This window comes from Manihot esculenta, chromosome 2 (genome assembly GCF_001659605.2).
Source record: "Manihot esculenta cultivar AM560-2 chromosome 2, M.esculenta_v8, whole genome shotgun sequence".
In the NCBI taxonomy this organism is placed as follows: domain Eukaryota; kingdom Viridiplantae; phylum Streptophyta; class Magnoliopsida; order Malpighiales; family Euphorbiaceae; genus Manihot; species Manihot esculenta.
Window position 1 is genome coordinate 4,624,709 of NC_035162.2, and position 19,242 is coordinate 4,643,950.

General features: G+C 33.6%; 3 protein-coding genes and 1 long non-coding RNA gene across 6 annotated transcripts; 3 read left to right on the top strand and 1 right to left on the bottom strand.

Annotated features, from left to right (window-relative positions):
- Window positions 1-1,750: 1,750 nt before the first annotated feature.
- Window positions 1,751-10,103, top strand: LOC110609342 (AUGMIN subunit 5). 2 transcript variants are annotated; one of them, XR_002487018.2, is made up of 11 exons: window positions 1,751-2,792; window positions 3,512-4,054; window positions 4,456-4,597; window positions 4,955-5,131; window positions 5,819-6,028; window positions 6,672-6,857; window positions 7,098-7,257; window positions 8,361-8,556; window positions 8,782-8,914; window positions 9,416-9,667; window positions 9,760-10,103. XR_002487018.2 is itself a non-coding variant. In XM_021748859.2 (10 exons), the coding sequence occupies exons 1-10, from the start codon at window positions 2,284-2,286 to the stop codon at window positions 9,542-9,544; spliced, it is 2,385 nt and encodes a 794-aa protein (XP_021604551.1). In that variant the 5' UTR covers window positions 1,751-2,283; the 3' UTR covers window positions 9,545-10,103. The 2 variants fall into 2 exon arrangements, 1 of the variants encoding a protein (XP_021604551.1); XM_021748859.2 differs by having other exon boundaries at window positions 9,416-10,103.
- Window positions 10,104-11,050: 947 nt separating this feature from the next.
- Window positions 11,051-12,058, bottom strand: LOC122723113. 2 transcript variants are annotated; one of them, XR_006349973.1, is made up of 3 exons: window positions 11,917-12,058; window positions 11,760-11,845; window positions 11,051-11,557 (listed from the first exon to the last, which is right to left on the bottom strand). It is a non-coding gene; the product is annotated as an uncharacterized LOC122723113 (long non-coding RNA). The 2 variants fall into 2 exon arrangements; XR_006349972.1 differs by having other exon boundaries at window positions 11,760-11,835; window positions 11,917-12,054.
- A 238-nt stretch (window positions 12,059-12,296) lies between these two features.
- On the top strand, window positions 12,297-13,944 carry LOC110604610 (formin-2). The gene is made up of 2 exons (XM_021742857.2): window positions 12,297-12,623; window positions 12,743-13,944. The coding sequence occupies exons 1-2, from the start codon at window positions 12,461-12,463 to the stop codon at window positions 13,651-13,653; spliced, it is 1,074 nt and encodes a 357-aa protein (XP_021598549.1). The 5' UTR covers window positions 12,297-12,460; the 3' UTR covers window positions 13,654-13,944.
- A 1,211-nt stretch (window positions 13,945-15,155) lies between these two features.
- LOC110610178 (60S ribosomal protein L7a-2) lies at window positions 15,156-18,040 on the top strand. Its single transcript, XM_021750060.2, has 7 exons — window positions 15,156-15,276; window positions 15,985-16,032; window positions 16,414-16,615; window positions 16,806-16,975; window positions 17,068-17,196; window positions 17,324-17,416; window positions 17,687-18,040. Exons 1-7 carry the CDS (start codon window positions 15,274-15,276, stop codon window positions 17,816-17,818), a joined length of 777 nt encoding a protein of 258 aa, XP_021605752.1. The 5' UTR covers window positions 15,156-15,273; the 3' UTR covers window positions 17,819-18,040.
- Window positions 18,041-19,242: the final 1,202 nt, after the last annotated feature.

Below are 19,242 nucleotides of genomic sequence, written 5' to 3' on the forward strand. Positions count from 1 at the left end.
AATTAAATTGAATCAAATTGATTCAATTTGATTTGATTTCTGATCAAAATCGATTCAATTTAATTTTTATAAAAATTAAAATTTTAATTTTTAATTTATTAAATTCGATTTAATTTAAAATCGAATTGATCGAATGGTCATAATTATTTATTTATAGTAGATAATTGAATTCAATTTTTATTGATGGCAAATTAATCACTCCAGAAAATATCCCACTGTATCTAGGGATTACACTCTTAACAGCGGCTTCGATCAATATTTTCTCTTGAAATTTCAATTTTCACGTGCATAATGGTATTTGGAAGTTTCTCGTTGACTTTTTGCTGCTCGCTGTGTTTATTTGCTTTTGTTGTCAAGGATTGTTGCTGGTAGATTTCAGTTTTTTTTTTTTTTTTTTTTTTTTTGTGGTAGGGATGGTAGGTGGTTCTTTCTCCATAGGGTGCTTTGATTTATGTAGTTGGATTGAATGGGTTTTAAGGCGATTTGGATTTGATTGATTAATTGACTTGAGTTGTTATTCTGATTTCTTAGGTTAAAAGTTGATTTAATTCTCTTTAAGTATATTAAAAATCACATAAACGTTATTACTTTAATTGTACTACTTCTTTTATTCAACCGAATGGGACATGCAACAGCATATGCAAACAAAAGATACAAGGATGGAGCCTTAGAATCTCAACACATTTTAATAACAAGAAAACTTCATTAATTCAAAGAGAATAAAGAAATATGAGGAGGAAATATATCAATCCAAACTCCTTGACCTGACTCAGAATGAGCTGATGTTGCTAGAACATGAGCGACATCATTCGCAGATCTATGAACAAAAACACACTTTGCTTCCTCATAACTAGATAGAAACAGTTTACAATCTTGAACCAAAAGGCCAAAAGACGATAAATCATTTAACAAAACACAATTAACTGACATCACAAGTACCTGAGCATCCAATTCGAAAAGCACTCGATCCCATCCACACTCTTTAATCCAGCTCAATACTTCCTGGAATGCTATAGTTTCGGCACACTTTGCATCAATCTGGCTATAAAAAGAGCCTGCTCTAGCAGCCACAAAACTCCCATCATCCTTCCGGATTACACAACCGAAACCTACCGAACCTCGTTGCAAGTTTAAAGAGGCGTCAATGTTCGTCTTGATCCAACCGTGTGGCGGAGGAGACCAGATCGGGCGAGCCGGGTCGACAATGGTACTTACTGAGGACACAACCCGGACTGCTTTCCATTGCTGCAAAAAATTTAGAGCCATGAAGAACACACCACTCGCAGTCTGACCCTGACCCTTCCATACAACATTGTTACTATTTTGCCACAAAACCCATAAGATCATTAGCATAAGGGAGGCATTTTCCACAGAAGCAGAAGAGAAGGCTAAAGAAAACCACTAATTTAACATATTAACATATTTTATTTTATTTAACATATTTTGATAATAAATATTATATCTGTTAGAATTAGTCTGAAAATATTATTTGACAATATCATATTAAAAATATGAAATTAATTGAATAAAGTTGACATATTAATAAAAATGATAAAATAATAATTTTATGAAAATGAAATATTTTAGTTATATAAAAACAAAAATAAGCTTATATTTATTATTTAATAATAAAGTATTAGATGTGATATGAATGGGCAAACATCCGATCCGATTGAAGTACCACTCTCGGTAGCAGTAGGCCCAAAGTCTTGCTGCAAATTTCATGATCACGTCAATAATACACATATTCATATCTTTAACAGTTAATCGGGCAGAGCTGAGAAACAGTGCGGGACCTTCATTTCCATTTTGAAAATTCTTCTATATATATATTTCTCTCTCTCTCTGGATGTTCACTGTCTTTCTTCTTCTTCTTCTTCTCGTTGCCTTGCCGGCCACTTGACCCCTGGTTTCCCACTCACATTTGTCTGATCTGTTTGTATTCTTTCTCCCTCTTTATATTCAAATCTAGGGTTTTTTTTTAACCCTCTGTTCTTTCTCCATCTGTATATTGGTTCATTCCCGCACAGGCCTAACTCTGATTTTAATTCAATCCCAATTCAGACGTTAGATTCATGCCAAATGCCCAGCTCGCGAAGCTTATCTGATGCTTTTCTATCATCTCTCGCGAGGAAACTCGCGTTTTAAGCCTTTTTGAAAATATATATATATATATATATATATAAATAAAATTCCCTCAATTTTCAATATCCGGGTTCGAGAAGAATGCCTATCGTGTCTTAGATATCACTGGCTGGTAGCCAAACCCTGAAATTTCTCATAATGCAGAGCTCAGGTAACTCAGCAGGGCAAACCGAGGCCATATTGGATTGGCTTCAAAACGAGATGAGGTACAGGCCGTTGGGACCCTACACTGCCTCTACGAACAAATCCCAGTTGCCATCCATTGATGCGCTTCGTAAGATTTTCCGTGGAAACATGATACCGATTTGGACTTTCTTGATAAAGAGAGTTAAATCAGAAAGAAATGTGGAGAATATAAGGAAGAATATTATGGTGCATGGTGGTGTTGACAGTGGCAGTTCGGTGAATTTGGGGAAAGAGGAGACTCGAAGTAGAGGGGGAAGGAAAGAAAAAATTGTCGGAGAAAGTTCTAGCTTGGCAGAGAGTCGGGAAGCTGCAGTGCAGGAGAGGGATTTGGCAGCAAAGGAGGTGGAGAGGTTGAGGAACATCGTGAGGAGGCAGAGGAAGGATTTGAGGGCTAGAATGATAGAGGTCTCAAGAGAAGAGGCTGAGCGGAAGAGAATGCTAGATGAGCGTGCAAAAAACAGGTTTATCAAAGTTCTTATTCGTCGTGATTGCTTATGCAAGTGATTAATGGAAGTTTTAACTCCAATGGACATACCATGTCTTTCTGGCTTTTAGAAGAATGGACAACCTGCTTTATCAAGAGAGCTGCTTTACATTAGTGCAAAATTAGATTGGGAATTTGTTTTCTAAGTTTATGATAATTTTTATTTAATAACACTATAGTCGTTATGAAAATGCGGGAATTGAAGGAATTCGTAATTTGGTCGGTTTGGGTATTATTGTTGCAGACTGGAATGGAAAAATTCCATCCATTTTCTTATCCAAAAATAATACAGGTCGTATATTCTAGATTTGAAGTTTATGCAAAACTAATATTTGCAGTAAGAGCAAAAGATTCAATAGGTCTTGTTGAAGAATTGATGGTGTATTGGTTTTAAATTAGGATTATTTGAGTTTTGTGACCATTTAATGATCTCCAAGCAAGTAGGCATGTATAACTATGTTTTTTTTTCAAAAAAAAAAATTATTTGCTTTCAGCGCAATTATGTTTTGTTGAAATTGGTATCAATTTCTACTTCTTTATTATTCTATGCATTAACACTTCCTGTATCTTATGACACTGCCATGGCTCATATTGGGCCTTTAGAAAAGGATTGTTAGGTCTCCAATGATGCTGATTTGTTTTGTTAATCTATCTGGCCCTTGGACTTGCATTGATGATCGCTTGCTTCTACTGCAGACATAAGCAAGTGATGTTGGAGGCTTACAATCAACAGTGTGATGACGCAGCAAAAATATTTGCAGAGTATCATAAACGACTCTGTCACTATGTTAATCAAGCAAGGGATGCTCAACGATCAAGTGTTGATTCTTCCATTGAAGTAGTTAGCAGCTTCAGCGTAAACAGTGAGAAGGATGCTGTCTATTCAACTGTTAAGGGCACCAAATCTGCAGATGATGTTATCCTTATTGAAACAAATAGGGAAAGAAATATTCGGAAGGCATGTGAATCTCTTGCAGTTTATATGATTGAGAGAATACGCAACACTTTTCCAGCCTATGAAGGAACTGGCATTCATTTGAATCCTCAATTAGAAGCATCAAAGTTGTGCATTGATTTTGATGGGGAACTACCCAATGAAGTTAGAACTATCATTGTGAATTGCTTGAAGAATCCTCCTCAATTACTTCAAGCAATTACAACATACACTTTACGGTTGAAAACACTGATTTCTAGAGAAATAGAGAAAATTGATGTTAGAGCTGATGCGGAAACCTTAAGGTATAGTTATATTTTCTTCTTAGTTCATGTTGGGGCATCTAAGGTGATTTCTTTCTCTACTTCATTAACTTTTGAGATTGAAGATGTTACACATTCTCCTAAATTAAATTTAAAGGTAATCTGCAATTTTCCTCTGTTGTATGCTTGAAATTGATCAGAGCCATCCATTATTTACATGTAGGGTCAATTGGAGTCAATCTTATTACTATTATTTCTGTTGATATAAGCATGCACAAAAATTAAACTATAATTTGCATCATGTCAATGATTTTCCCATTGAATATGCTTATTGTTGTATTCTCTTTATTGTAAATATATATCAGTTAGTTTACTTTTATGGTTGCTCTATTAACGTTAGAATGCCCTTTTATCAAATTAATGATTTTTGAATTTCTTATCAGATACAAGTACGAGAATGACAGGGTAATGGATATTTCTTCTCCTGATGTTAAATCTCCACTAACTTATCAACTTTATGGCAATGGAAAGATTGGAACTGATGTGCCCTCTAGAGGGAGCCAAAACCAACTTCTTGAAAGACAGGTGTTCTTCCTTTCTAAATGGTAGCTTCTGTATTTGCAATGGGTATTCTAGTTTTGGGGAAAAACAATATGTGCCTTATTTTAGCAGTATTTTCCGATGGTAGCAGCATTTTAGCTTCTTTTCTAATCTAATGTTTCTTACCCTGCACATTTCAAGTTGTTATTGTTAATGAAGTTGGTGACTTTGGCTGGCAACTGGCAAGCCATGCTTCTTTATTGTTAAAGAGCACGAGTGGGTGGTTTTGCATTCACATTTTCTTTATTCATATGTTGTGTATGTTTGTATATGCATATAACAAGATTTTCCTATCTTTCAGGAGAATTTCATTTGATAATTTTCTTGCATTATTGTTTGTAGAAAGCTCATGTTCAGCAATTCTTAGCTACTGAAGATGCAACTAACAAAGCTGCAGAAGCTAGGGATGTGTGTGAAAAGCTCATAAAACGCTTGAACGGAAGTCTTGGTATAGTTTCATCACATTCACTTGGTGTTGGAGGCACATCACAGAACATGGGCAGTCTCAGGCAATTTGAGGTAATTTCCAGGCCTAATTTTGGTATATTAATTAATGGAATAAGGTCAAATTTCCCCTCAAATCGGCAGTGAGGCCAAGCTCAAGTCTGTAAATTAGGTCCAGTTTGCCTTGCCAAGTTGGCTAATTGGATCAATTCAACCACAATTCGCATCTTAATTATAATACGTGCCATTATGGGAAGTGATCTATATTACTAAGTTTCAATTACACTATTCCTGAATTAAATTACTATTTTGGTTTCCAAATTTGACAAAATTAGTGAGCAAGTCTTTATATTTTTGCAGATTTTTGAAAAAGGTTTTTTTTTAAAAATGTTTTTTTATTGATTGTTAATTAGATTTGAGGTTGAGGGAGGGAAAAAAATGATACATGTTTTTTTTTTTATATTTGGATTTTCAATTGAATTTCATTTTCTACCATTTGGATTTTTATGCCTCATGTTTTACATGGAAACAAATTTGTGTTGAATTTATTTGATTTGCCAACATGAAGGGGCAAATTGACCCCAATTTATGAATTTGAAATTAATTTGTCCTTACTGCCTATATTAAGGGGCAAATTGACCTTTGTTCCATTAATTAACTATGTTCTCATAAATTGTTGTAGGATCTGATGGGCTTATTTAAATATTTTATCTCTTATCTTGATTTTGATTTTTAGCTAACCTCTTCATTTTCTCTATGCAGTTGGAGGTGTGGGCAAAGGAGAGAGAAGCTACTGGATTGAGGGCAAGCTTGAGTACCTTGATGTCTGAAGTCCAACGGCTGAATAAATTGTGTGCAGAGAGGAAAGAGGCTGAAGATTCTTTGAGAAAGAAGTGGAAGAAAATTGAAGAGTTTGATGCACGCAGATCTGAACTTGAAACCTTATATACTGCTTTGCTGAGAGCCAACATGGTACAGTGTCACATTTTTGTAATTATTATTTCTTGTAAGACATAAAGTAGCCATCTTTCTTATGTGGATTTAAGTCTTATTTTGTCAATTGTTAATTCATGCATTGTTAGAAATATTAAAATAGCCTGGTATGTCAAATTTACTGTTGGAGGTGAATTTTCTGAAATTTATGGGAGTGTATATATGTTGGTATGCAACATGAATGAACTAAGTATATGCATAAGTTGCAGTTTTATTGTCACTATTGACACCTATTAAATGGGAAGCATACTAGAGAATATGTCCTTTTTCAAAATGGTCATTGCCTAACATTCTAGATATTAATATTCAAAATGTGGCAGGAAAGTCAAATGAGATGAGAAAGCTGATCGAATACAATATTTTGAGTAGTTCTTTTACGCTCATCGGGTTTCGTATGTCATTGAATTCTCTGGAAGTGAACAAACACATAGGAAATTGTGGTCACATAGCCCTTTTTTCAGACAATAATTGATCTATGTTCCTCAATGATGAATATATGCATTTGGCATGTATTTTCTTTAAGTTTACTCTGTTTTGAGTCCATATAAACTCTATGGAACATTGGAATATGCAGTCAACTGGGAAATCAGCTACTTTTATGGTGCTTTCATTTGCCTTGTAGGATGCTGCTGCATTTTGGAATCAGCAGCCATTGGCTGCAAGGGAATATGCATCAAGTACTATAATTCCAGCTTGTACAGTTGTTGCAGATATTGCAAACAATGCGAAAGATCTTATTGAGAAAGAAGTTAATGCCTTCTCTCAGAGTCCTGATAATAGCCTTTACATGCTTCCTTCAACCCCTCAGGTTTGTAAAACTTCAGCAGTTTGGTTTGTTGTCCCATCCTAATAGACACGCATTTAGTGTGTCCCGGGGTAAACTATAGTTTTCTCTTTAAACTGTTGAATCTTCATTTAATTGATGAATAAATCATAATCCCTCTAGTATGTTCTTTGTCATTATGGATACTTGTTTGTGTTGCTTGTTTCAGTATGATGTTAATGTCAATAAGATATTCATGTTCTTTGTTTTTAAATATTAAATCAGGCACTTTTGGAGTCCATGGGTTCTAGTGGATCTACAGGACCTGAAGCACTGGCTGCTGCAGAGAAAAATGCTGCTTTATTGACTGCAAGAGCTGGTGCTAGAGATCCATCAGCAATTCCATCCATATGTCGTGTATCTGCTGCTCTTCAGTATCCTAGTGGTGAGTTCTTCTTCATCCTTGTGATCCCAGAGGCATGACTATCTTTTGGTATTGCTTTTTGGTAGCATGTTAGTTTCCATCAAAATACTAATTTATTAAGACTTGATTATTTTGAAGCTATAGCTTCATCATTCACTGGAATTGAAATATCAGCAAGATTGGGTCACATTTTATTTTGTGAACAAATTGTTGGGGAATACTCATTGAAAAGTTTTTGGCGTCCTAATAAAGCCTTGGAAGATTGGCACAGGTTTGGATTTTATTGATCTGGATGCCCATAATCTTCATGAAACTTTGGTTGATTTTTAAGTCAATTTGGATTGTGGAATACTCCTAGTGCACAACGCATGCAATTGCCATCAGTAAACCTCACTCCAAACTCAATGTGCAAATGCCATTGCATGCATGGCAATTAAAGACTCGATTGTTACAATGGTGCTGCCCTGCCTTGTGCTGTGTGCAACATTAACATAGCAGCAGTGATGGCAACCTCTTCAGGAGTCTTGGTCTTCTTATGGAACAACACCCAATATCCAAAACATTAACATAGCAGCAGAGATGGCAACCTCTTTAGCAGTGTTGAAACCTGAATTCTCATCAAGGAAAGCCAAAGAGGTGGAGGAGGAGTTCTCAAGAATATGGGCAGGGATGGGTGTGAAAGATGACAGAATGGTTGAGGGAGGAGGACAGGGAAAGGGCAGAGAGTTGCAATTTACTGATAAAATTTTCACTATTTGTTGAGTTTGAAAATTATGTGACAGGAAGAGAGAAGGGGAAGAGAAACAGAAATGGGTGGAGCGCAAGAGATAATATTGGATTAGACCTTCTTTAACAGAGTTGACTAACAGTAAAAAAATGAAAATTTGGACATAGAGACTACTTAGTAAGCAAAACAAATGATGGTATTTTGAATGTAATTTTCAAAATCCAAGAATGAAAGAAGAATAATGCAAGCCCCATGGACCTCTGAGTAATTCATCCTAAAATATTTTTCTCAGAAACAAGTTATTATCTGCAAATAAAACAAAATTGTAATTGCTGTATATAGCATTTTTATTTGCATATTATTGTATTCCAATTGAATGATTTGTCATTTCAATCAGGTTTGGAGGGTTTTGATGCGGGTTTGGCATCAGTATTGGAGTCTCTGGAGTTCTGTTTGAAACTTCGTGGCTCTGAGGCTAGTGTATTGGAGGACTTGTCAAAGGCAATCAATCTTGTCCATATACGACAGGATCTTGTTGAAAGTGGTCATGCATTTTTGAACCATGCATACCGTTCTCAACAAGAATATGAAAGGTAAAACTGAATGTGGTCAAATATACATGCATATATTTATATACATTATCATGTGATTTATTTGTTATTACAAATTTCTGCTTTGCTGCAACCCTCTGTTTCCCTTTGTTAACTTGGGGCTATTCTAAGTTGTCTCACATAATTTTTTACTTTTAAAAATTTTTCCTGTTAGTTAAACTTCTGCTAAGTTTGCTAAGCTTAATAGTTGTTTATTATGCCATACAGGAGTACTAGTTTTTGTCTGAGTTTGGCCTCTGAGCAAGAAAAAATTGTCACAGAGAAATGGTTGCCTGAACTTAAAGCAGCAGTTTTGAATGCTGAGAAGTGCTTGGAAGACTGCAAATATGTGAGAACTTTGGTGAGTAAACGCTGTAATCAAATGATGCAAGTATAGATGAGTCTGGGGTGGGCATGAACATAAAGTTATTTTATATGTTAGTCATGATATTTAAGTTGGTTCTAAGCTAAATTTATTCTTTACTATTGATTCTATGAGAATTTTTATGAAAGAATTTCATTTGCTTCTCTTCAATCAAAGGGTTATATACCCTTTTAGATGAGGGAAAAAGGCAGGTTTCTATCCCTTTTTTTTTGGAAGATAAATCTAAAGTAATACAATTTAGGTGCATCTTATTACTTGCATACTACCTGTTGCTGTATGTTTTCAAGTTTAGCTTAGTGGCAAGTTCTTTATATCTCCACACCCTTTTATGCAATGTCATTTATATATGTATATATATTTTTACAAAGTTAGCATTGCTGTGTTTTGGTGGTTAAGGAACATAATTATATTATTTTCACTATTGCTTTATTCATTTCTGAGTTTAGTTATCGAGCCTTTTGATGCCTTTAAATGCAGCTTGATGAGTGGTGGGAGCAACCAGCATCTACTGCCGTTGACTGGGTTACTGTTGATGGGCAAAATGTTGTTGCTTGGCATAATCATGTCAAGCAACTTCTTGCTTTTTATGATAAAGAACTCTTGTGAATAAGATCTGAATATCAGCGTTACAAAAATCTTCTTATACTTGTCTCAGTTGCCCATATATTTTTGCCACGATTGTGCCAATGTGTAAAATTATCTGCCGCTCGGATATACTTGGCAATGCAAGTAAGGACAACTTGAAGGTTATTTTTCAATGACAACTTAGGAGGTTACTTTTCAATGATAACTTGGAGGTCATTTTTCAATTTGGTATACAGGACGCAGAGGTGGTTGGATGTTAGGCATTTTCCAGTTTGGGATGTAAAGCATCAGCTGTTGTTAGAAGGTGGAGATGAGGTAATTTTATCCAATGATTGAATTTGAAGTGTTCTACAATTGTTTGGTTTTATTTTTGTGTACAGAATTGTTCATAATAATTTTCTAGTATGATAGGTCGAAAGTTGTGTTGGGTGGTGAGGGGGTTTCTCATGCATTGTTGTTTGCAAGTTTGAGGCATTTGAAAAATTGCCCATCAAAGGGTTGTAATCTGCAATTTGTATTTGTAGCTTAATTGACATTGTTTAATCTAACCGAAAGTTGCAACTGTAGTGTTTATCAAAAACTTCCCATGATGCCTTTCAAGAGGTCAAGGTCAAATTCTAATAACACTCGCTCCTTTCTGATTAAAGAATAAATAGAACATAAATGCATTTAAAGCATATATGTTCAAGTGTGGGCACCTCTTTTCACTTGTTTTTTTCTCCTTGCCAACTTTTTTTCCAGCCATGATCTGGGAGAAGCTGGAAAAAAAAAAAAAAAAAGCTAGAGAAGCCAAATTTGCATTGATTAATTATATTTAAGGCTGATATTATGCTTAATGATTTAGAAATAGGTTGGAGCATAGATGCCTTTGTTTTAAAACAATAAAACAAATTGGAGCTTGTAGTAAATAAACATGAGTAGATTCATATTATTAGATAAATAAAAATAATGACAAAAAAGAGAAACAAGTCCTGTCAATATAATCAAAAGAATACTGAAAAAAATTAATATTTGATAAATCGGAATACAATGCAATATAAGTAATTTACTTTTTACTAATAAAGTAGCTTAAAGAGAAAGGTGATGTTTATTAGTACTATGATTAATTCTAAGTTGGGTGTAAATGTTCTTTTTCTTTTTGTTTTTTTTTTTTAAAGAATATGGGAAATATATTCATGAGTAATTAATTTCAATCATAAAGATGGATCCAAGGAGGGAAATCTGGAGAAATTCCAATAGATACTGTGAAGTTTTCCTATATACTTGCTGTTCGTGCAAAAAAAATAAATAGGAGTCCACAATAAAATAAAATAAAATAAAAAACAATAACAACGAAATGATTTCATTTTATACACCTCAATTATAATTTATTTATTTTATAATTTAATATGTTCTAACAATTTAGTTATTGTAAATTAAATAAATATAATCAAGTTAGCCTGGAAATAAATATTTTAATTGTACTTTTCATTGTATGAGATATATTTTTGAACTGAATAAATAAATTATTTTAAAAAACATGAAAACTAATGTATAAGTTTTACGAAATTTGCAAGACTAAATCACATTAACACAAAAAAGAAATTAAAACTAAAATTATAGAGTCTATCTTGAAGGAGGAATTTACGGCTAGCGGAAAGCTGACAAGTAAACGAAGAGCACAAACCTCATAATGTCGTCCGTGAAGAATAGACATAAGAAGTGCTTTCAACTGCTTATACACGCCCGTGAACTGCATTAAGATGACCATGAACACCCAGACGAAGCTGTCTCTTTACAACAGTAATTAATTCCTTCTGTGTCTCCATCACAATGTCCCCCTTTTCTTACCCTCGATTCAAGGGAGCCACCTAAGACTTCGTACTCTATTTGCTGTCTTTAATTTTTTATTTTTTAAGGATTATATTCCCTTGCTCAATTATGGAGATAAACTTCACATCTTCAACTGCATGTGCATGTGTAGAAAGGAGAAGGACAACAACTCAGATGCTTTGAAGTTTGAACTTTCACTACAGAATTCGCATTTGGACTCGTCTGTCCAAGATAAATATGAACATATAATTTCATTATTAAAGAAAGAAAAATATAAATATAAATAATAATTTTTGTTGATGATAGATATTATGAGAAAATAATTTAATTATATAATAATATCAAATAATGAAGACTAAAGGTGAAATATATTCTTAAATTATATGTGCCCATATGGACATATAGAAACAAACAAACTTATCACCTCATCATCACATGAAGCTCAAATCATGGGTTTTCATAACAAAGCAGCAATTGACAGTCTTCTTGGAGTGTGAAATCTGGTAGCTTCTACAGACATTATTAAATATCATATGGCATCTTAAAAAATTAAATAACCCCACGAAAAAGAAAGGTTCTACCTTTTTTTCTCTTGAAGTGAAATTACGTTAGCCCATCAAACAAACCACATTCCCAAAATGGTGGCTATCGTCAGCCAGACACAGAGTCTCGCGTACACGAAACTTGTGGCTGCTCTTACAGGTCTCGTGAACCAACAGGATCCCAACTATTGCCGCCGACCGATCCGTTCGTAATTTTACGCCAACTAAAGAACAAACTCGATGAATGAATGATGCTAAATTAGGGCCTCTCTCCTTATCTACTTCTTCATCCCAATTTTTTTTACCTTCTTTTGAGCTGTTGGCTGGTAGGAAAGTGAACTCTCATTTACTGCTGCTAGTTTGCAGTTCACTGGTTTTTTCATGAATGACATAAAGAGCCCTTCATGCTTCTGCCTATATAAAAAGCCTATAAGCCTTTATTTATGCCTTGAACAACTAGATGAAATTATAGCAAGGGCATTGTTTTTTAGCAGAGAACAACTGCAAACTGATTTAGATGCCTACCCATTAACTTTTATTCTGTTATAATTCAAGAAAGAGATAGAGAGAGAAGACTCCTACAATGCCTTCCTTTTTCATCGTATTCCTTCTCTGTTTCGCATTTATTAATAATCTCTCTGAGGCTAGCCACCACAGGAAACTTCCCTCTGCAGTTGTTGTTGGTACAGTTTATTGTGACACATGTTTCCAAGAGGATTTCTCAAAGAACAGCCACTTCATTTCAGGTTATTCATCTAAACAACTTGTATCAACTTCCCCCGATTCCCAGTATCCACTTGCTCTTTTCTTGGTTCTGTTTTTTCAGTTTCTGTAATATTCTTCTCTGGGTTGATTCTGTGCGCAGGAGCATCTGTTTCAGTGGAATGCAAAGATGAGAATTCGAAACCAAGCTTTCGCAGAGAAGTGAAAACAGATGAGCATGGAGAGTTCAAAGTTCACTTGCCTTTCTCAGTTAGTAAACATGTAAGGAAAATCAAGAGATGCTCAGTGAAATTGTTAAGCAGCAGTGAGCCATATTGTGCAGTGGCTTCAACAGCAACTTCGTCATCTCTGCGTCTCAAGTCAAGAAAGGAAGGAATACACATCTTCTCAGCAGGATTTTTCAGTTTCAAGCCTCAGAAGCAACCCAACCTCTGCAACCAAAAACCAAGCATCCAAACTTCCAGGGAATTTAATGCCCAAAAAACCTCAACGTCTTCTATCCCTTCTTTTGGTGACCCAGCATTTCCACCTCCACTTCAAGACCCTGCTGTCCCTGATCTCCCTCCACTTCCTTTACTTCCAAAGCTGCCACCATTACCAGAACTCCCTCCTCTCCCACCTCTTCCAGGACTACCGAACATTCCATTTCCGCCAGTGCCATCTCCGCCGGTGCCTGGAAAGACCACCACAAACCCAAAAGCTTATACCGAGTCTTTGAAGAGTGCACAAGCGTTAGATCAGAAAGAAGTAAACCCTGACTTTTTCTTCCCCACACCGCCCCTTTTTCCTCCAAACCCTTTTCAGCCACCTCCAGTACTTCCTCCAAACCCACTTCAACCACCTCCATTATTCCCTCCATTGCTTCCCCCTAACCCATTCCAGCCTCCTCCAGCTCCATTGATTCCTTTACCTCCAATTCCTGGCCTCACTCCACCCCCACCACCACCTACCTTCCCATTTCCTCCTCTCCCTCCTTTCCCATTTCCCCCTTCACCTCCTCGTGTCCCAGGAATCCCCCCTGCTTCTTCAACTTCCCAGAAAACTTCTCCTTGACTGAACACTATCTATCATAATTATCCAATATTGTCACTAAATTTTCTTCTTTCTGCATTGTTTTATCCTGTCTAGAAAATTATATATGATACAGTAATGGGATTGGCATAATAGGATCGATATTTACTAGTGTTTTGTTGTTAATAAGGGTGAAAGAGCATGAGATTATTGTATATCTAGAATAAAATAAGGTTCTTATAATCTGCTTCGTGGTTTTTCATATATGTCCTTGTGTAAATCCTCCTATAGTTGATCTGATATGAAATGTTCCAGATTAGCTTCTTTTCGTAATGAAAATATTCTTGAAAGTTAGAATAAAAAAAGAATAGCATGGTCGAGTCACATGGTTTCAGTTTTGCACCTCATGTCGCTTTCTGACTTTGTAAATATATTGGTAATAAACGCCCAAAGGCCCATGTACAGACAGCTATAGATTATAACCAAAATAGCTTAACAAACGGCCCTAAAAGCTATTGGTATTGGTACAGCAAACCACCTAGCCCTAAGAAAAAACCCAAGCTCAACAATGAGTGAAACCATATCTTTGGCAGATGCTCCGACCCAGGATACAACACCCGTTTCTGCAAGGCAGAAACCTCGCCAAAACTGCTTTGAGGAGAAATTGAATGTAAGACCTTTACAAACCATCCTCTGCACAATGATCCGCTTGCATGCTAAAAGAACTAACCCCAATTATTATTACGTGTTACAAATTTTAATTAATAATTTGCATAAAAATAAATTTTAAAAGACATTTTATATTTTATATTTTAGCAATTCCATTTAAATTCAAAAACTTATGAGATTTTTATTCAAAATTTATATATTTTTTAAATACGTAATTATTATGCGATTATTTAAAATTATAATTAATTATAAAAAAATATTTCTCTGAAGACAAAACGAAAAAAACTTGCGCCTGATTTAAATGGAAAAAGAAACTACCCAGTAAATGATTAAAATTTATGATTTCGCAAATAAGAAAGAAAAAAGGCAAACGTTTTGGACTTTAGAGTTAAGAGAATGAAATTGAAAGGAAAAATTATTATTAGATTTTTAGATTTTTAAAATTTTATTAGTTTATTTAAATTTTAAAATTATTTTATAATAGTAAATCAAACTAAATCATTAATTACTTTTAATATTTATATTATTTATCTTTATTTATTTTAATTATATATATATATATATATTTTAAATGAAAATTAAAAAAATAAAATATAAAATTTCTCAAATTTATTCAGATATATTTAGATGTGAGTGTATATTATTTAGTTTGTATAATTTTAATTATTTAATTTTTAATAAAAATAAAAATAGATTAAATTTTGATTTTTTTTAATAAAATGGATAAATAGTTTAATTGAAAATTTTATGTACGTTTTTAATTAATTAATTGAATAATGTTGAAATAAAAGTATATTAGTTAATTTATTAAAAATTTAAAGACTTAATAATAATTCTCCTAAAAATATAGGGACTAGAGCTGTAAAAGACCATTAGGGTTTGCCTCCGCTTTCGCAAAGCAATAAAACCCTGAATAGCTGCCGCTTCTGCTCGTCTTCTTATATCCCTTTCCTCCTACGACAGTTAGGGTTTTCCGGGCACCACTTCTCCCACATGGTACCTTATTCACTTTGTTTGTTGAATATCCATGTCATAATGCTGTTTAATTAACTGACTGGTATTAATGATTCAACTTTGTTTCCAATCTTGCAACTCTATTTTGGATTTCTGATGCTTTTTATTGATGATGAATCTTTGGATTTTTCTGATATTGGAAACTGGATCATTTTTACTCATTTGGGTAGTTTTGTTCTGTTAAGTGGATAGGATTTGTGGAGCCGATTTTTAAAAAGTAAGACGGGATCCTTCTACTCATTTGGGTAGTTTTGTTCTGTCATATTGAAGCGATTTTAAAGATAGCAGATATTTCATGATGGTTTCTGCTGCTCGTTGTACCATATTGAGTTATATTGCCATCTTATTTATAATTATATGGTTTCAAACCTGCTTGGGGAGCTGAAATGCTGTGTTTCTATCATATATTTTAGTAAGGGGTAGAAGAATTATATTATTTTACGGGAATCATAATTACATCTCAATTTTCTGTTGAGATCTTTCAGTGTTTATTGTGCATTTTGATAAGTTGAAAATTTTGTTCTCATGATAAATTAGTTGGATGCACAAACACTGGAAATATTAGAGTTATGCTGGAAGTCGCTTCACACAATGCACTTTTGAGTTGTAGGACTATAGAAGTTCCATTTAGTTTTTGTCCTTTCTTCTATCCTTCTGTTTTTTTCTCTCAAAGTTTCATATTCGTTACAGGCTCCCAAAAGAGGTGTTAAGGCCCCAGTATTGGCAAAGAAGAAACCTGTGAGTACTCTCTCTCTCCCCCCCCCCCACCCGCCTTTCTCTCTCTCAGAAGTGCGCACATACAATCTAGTTATCAATTATGTGGAAATATTGATCCCAACATCAACATGGCCTAATCTGTGATTCCTTTGCGAACTGCATATTGTTTTATTTACACAATGCACTCTACTTTTTTTAAATTATTTTAATTTTTATAAGTACTGATATTTGTTTCATCTTTCTTAAGCATGTAAAATTAAAAAAATAAGCCTACACAAGAACTCTCAGAAGTTTTGCCTGGTTACTTAGTCGGTTTACCTCTACTGTCTAAATTCAGTTTTCTATCTCTTTGCATAAGAACAAGTGGATAACTGATTTAATGCTTTCACATGATAATTGTAGGAAAAGGTTGTTAATCCTTTGTTTGAGAAGCGACCAAAACAGTTTGGAATTGGGGGTGCACTACCACCAAAGAAGGACTTGACTAGGTTTGTCAAGTGGCCTCATGTTGTTCGTATTCAGAGGCAAAGGAGGATTCTGAAGCAACGTTTGAAGGTTCCTCCTGCTGTTAACCAGTTCACTAAAACACTTGACAAGAACCTTGGTAAGAGTTTTATTGCTATTCTTGGAACTTATAACTTTTGTTTAACTTCAAGGCCAATAATTGTGTCTTACTGCGCACGCTAGTCAACATTATTATGTTTTGCTCCAAAATATATGCTTCACCTTGTCTTGGTACTACGGATGATGGTTTCTGATACCAACTCGTACAACAAATTGTTTTTATGTTGCAGCCACACAGCTCTTCAAATTGCTTCTCAAATATAGACCCGAGGATAAAGCAGCTAAGAAGGAAAGAATTCTCAAGAGGGCACAAGCTGAAGCTGAGGGTAAAACTATTGAATCAAAGAAACCCATTGTTGTTAAATATGGTCTTAACCATGTTACTTACCTCATTGAGCAGGTATTTAATATAACATCTATTGAATGATCAGCACTTGCATGTCCATTATCCATCATGTAGGATAACTCTTTTTATAAATGAACTTCGTGCAGAACAAGGCCCAATTAGTGGTTATTGCACATGATGTTGATCCAATTGAGCTTGTTGTTTGGTTGCCTGCTTTGTGTCGTAAAATGGAAGTCCCTTATGCAATTGTGAAGGGCAAATCACGGCTTGGAGCGGTGAGGTTTCTGCACTTGCACAGTAATCATGTTTGCATCCATTTGATGATTTTTTTTAAAAAATTTAGTTTTGTTTGGGAAATTGATAGTTTGTGGTTTTCTGAATATATTTGTGATGAAAAAACAGATTGTTCACAAGAAAACAGCTGCAGCTTTGTGCCTTACATCAGTGAAGAATGAAGATAAATTGGAATTTAGCAAAATTTTGGAGGCAGTTAAGGTAATAAATAGCACATCTGTGGTGACTATTCTGTGAAATCATTTATTTACATCATGCCCTTGGTTTCTTTTTATGATTCTTTGATTTGAATTTAACTATCTTTAGTATTAGAGATTTGGTTTAATGTGAATTTTGTTGTCGTGGAAGGCTCAAGCTGTCCCGATTTTAAAGACAATGTTTCTTGAACAGCATCACTAATGTTCTTCACGTGGCCTGCGTATTTGTGATTTCCCCCAAATTCTCACTTTTATTGCCTCTATTTAAATGCAGGCCAACTTCAATGACAAGTTTGATGAGCATCGCAAGAGGTGGGGTGGTGGAATTATGGGATCGAAATCTCAGGCGAAGACCAAAGCAAAGGAGAGGCTCTTAGCTAAGGAGGCTGCTCAGAGGATGTCTTGAGTTTCTTAGGAGGGAGTAGTGTAAGAGAGTTATAATCAGAAAGGAACTCATGACGATGAATTTTGCATTTTTCATTTGATGCACGGGTTTGGTTTTATGTATTAGTCTGGCATTGATGGATTAATTCAGAAATTTGGCCAATTTATCTTGTCTGGATTTGTTGTGGGAGGAGAATGGATATTTGTAGTCGGAAATGCAGAAACCATAATCTTTTTTTTTTTATTTGGTTTTTGAGCATAAGATTAGAGGAGGATGATTCACATATAAACAAGATTTGTTATTGAGATGATCAGCAGAGAAACGTCAGCTTTGGCGGGATCTGCCGTTCGTGGGCGAGGCTGTAGAATTCTCGAAAATTATCCTCGTAGTGTCAAGAGGAATGGGATCTCAAAGCCTTTTCCGGTTCTGCTTTGATTCCCTTTTACCGTACTACATGTTAACCTGCAATTGGCGAAATTGAAAAAGACTAGACCAGCGAATCAATGAGATAGTTAATCGCTAATTCCATGAAAAAAAAAATTGAACAAAAGAATTCAAATGTTTATTATTTTTATATTTATATTTTAAATTTTAAGCAATAAAATTAATTTTTTTATATTTATTTTTATTTTAACTATTTATTTTAATTAGTTTTGATTAAAATATTTATAGTTCACGAAAATTAAAATATTTAAATGGTTTATATTTATATATAAAATTTTAAATTTTGAATAATAAAATTAATTTTTTTTATTTTATGTCGATTATAATTAAAATTGTTTTTTTATAATTAAAAAAATTAAATTGAATTTAAAAAATTATTGAAAATTATGATGTAACCTCTAAAATTTTATTTAACTAATAAAATAATATTTAAACTATATGTTTTTATTTTAACAATGCTTTTTTTAAATTTTATTATTTAACTTTCACTCTCATTTTTATACATATATCGTAATTTAATAAAAATTTATAAAAAATTATAATATAAAATATATAATATTTTATTTATTTAATATTATTAATATAAAATATAGTTTTTTGTCGAATTGATCAATAAATTAATATATATTACAAATTTATGTAATATATATTACAAGTTTGTTTTTTATATGGTTGAATAAAATAAAAATATTAAATATTTCAAATAATTTTTATTTTTTTAAAATGGGTATTGAAAATTATTTAGATACACGTTTTATCAACTAAATTTGTGAGTGCAAATATTAAACTTTATAAAAAAATAAAAAGTAATGATTTTACTTAAAATATATAATATTTTATTTTATTTTATATTATTAATGTAAAATATAATTTTTTATATGTTAAAAATATATAATAATTTATAGTGGTGAGTATTTCTTAATATATAATATTTATATACGATATTTTATAAAGTGAAAATTTTATTTATAATAAATGTTTATTTAATATTATATATAATA

Excerpts from the sequence above, each read along its gene's own strand:
- LOC110609342 (XM_021748859.2), top strand. The coding sequence starts at position 2,284 with ATGCAGAGCTCAGGTAACTCAGCAGGGCAAACCGAGGCCATATTGGAT. Across the intron at positions 4,055-4,455 it reads GCTGATGCGGAAACCTTAAG|ATACAAGTACGAGAATGACA; the intron begins GTATAGTTATAT and ends ATTTCTTATCAG. Across the intron at positions 6,029-6,671 it reads CTTTGCTGAGAGCCAACATG|GATGCTGCTGCATTTTGGAA; the intron begins GTACAGTGTCAC and ends TTTGCCTTGTAG.
- LOC110604610 (XM_021742857.2), top strand. The coding sequence starts at position 12,461 with ATGCCTTCCTTTTTCATCGTATTCCTTCTCTGTTTCGCATTTATTAAT. Across the intron at positions 12,624-12,742 it reads GAACAGCCACTTCATTTCAG|GAGCATCTGTTTCAGTGGAA; the intron begins GTTATTCATCTA and ends TTCTGTGCGCAG.
- LOC110610178 (XM_021750060.2), top strand. Across the intron at positions 17,197-17,323 it reads GCAAATCACGGCTTGGAGCG|ATTGTTCACAAGAAAACAGC; the intron begins GTGAGGTTTCTG and ends ATGAAAAAACAG. Across the intron at positions 17,417-17,686 it reads AAATTTTGGAGGCAGTTAAG|GCCAACTTCAATGACAAGTT; the intron begins GTAATAAATAGC and ends ATTTAAATGCAG.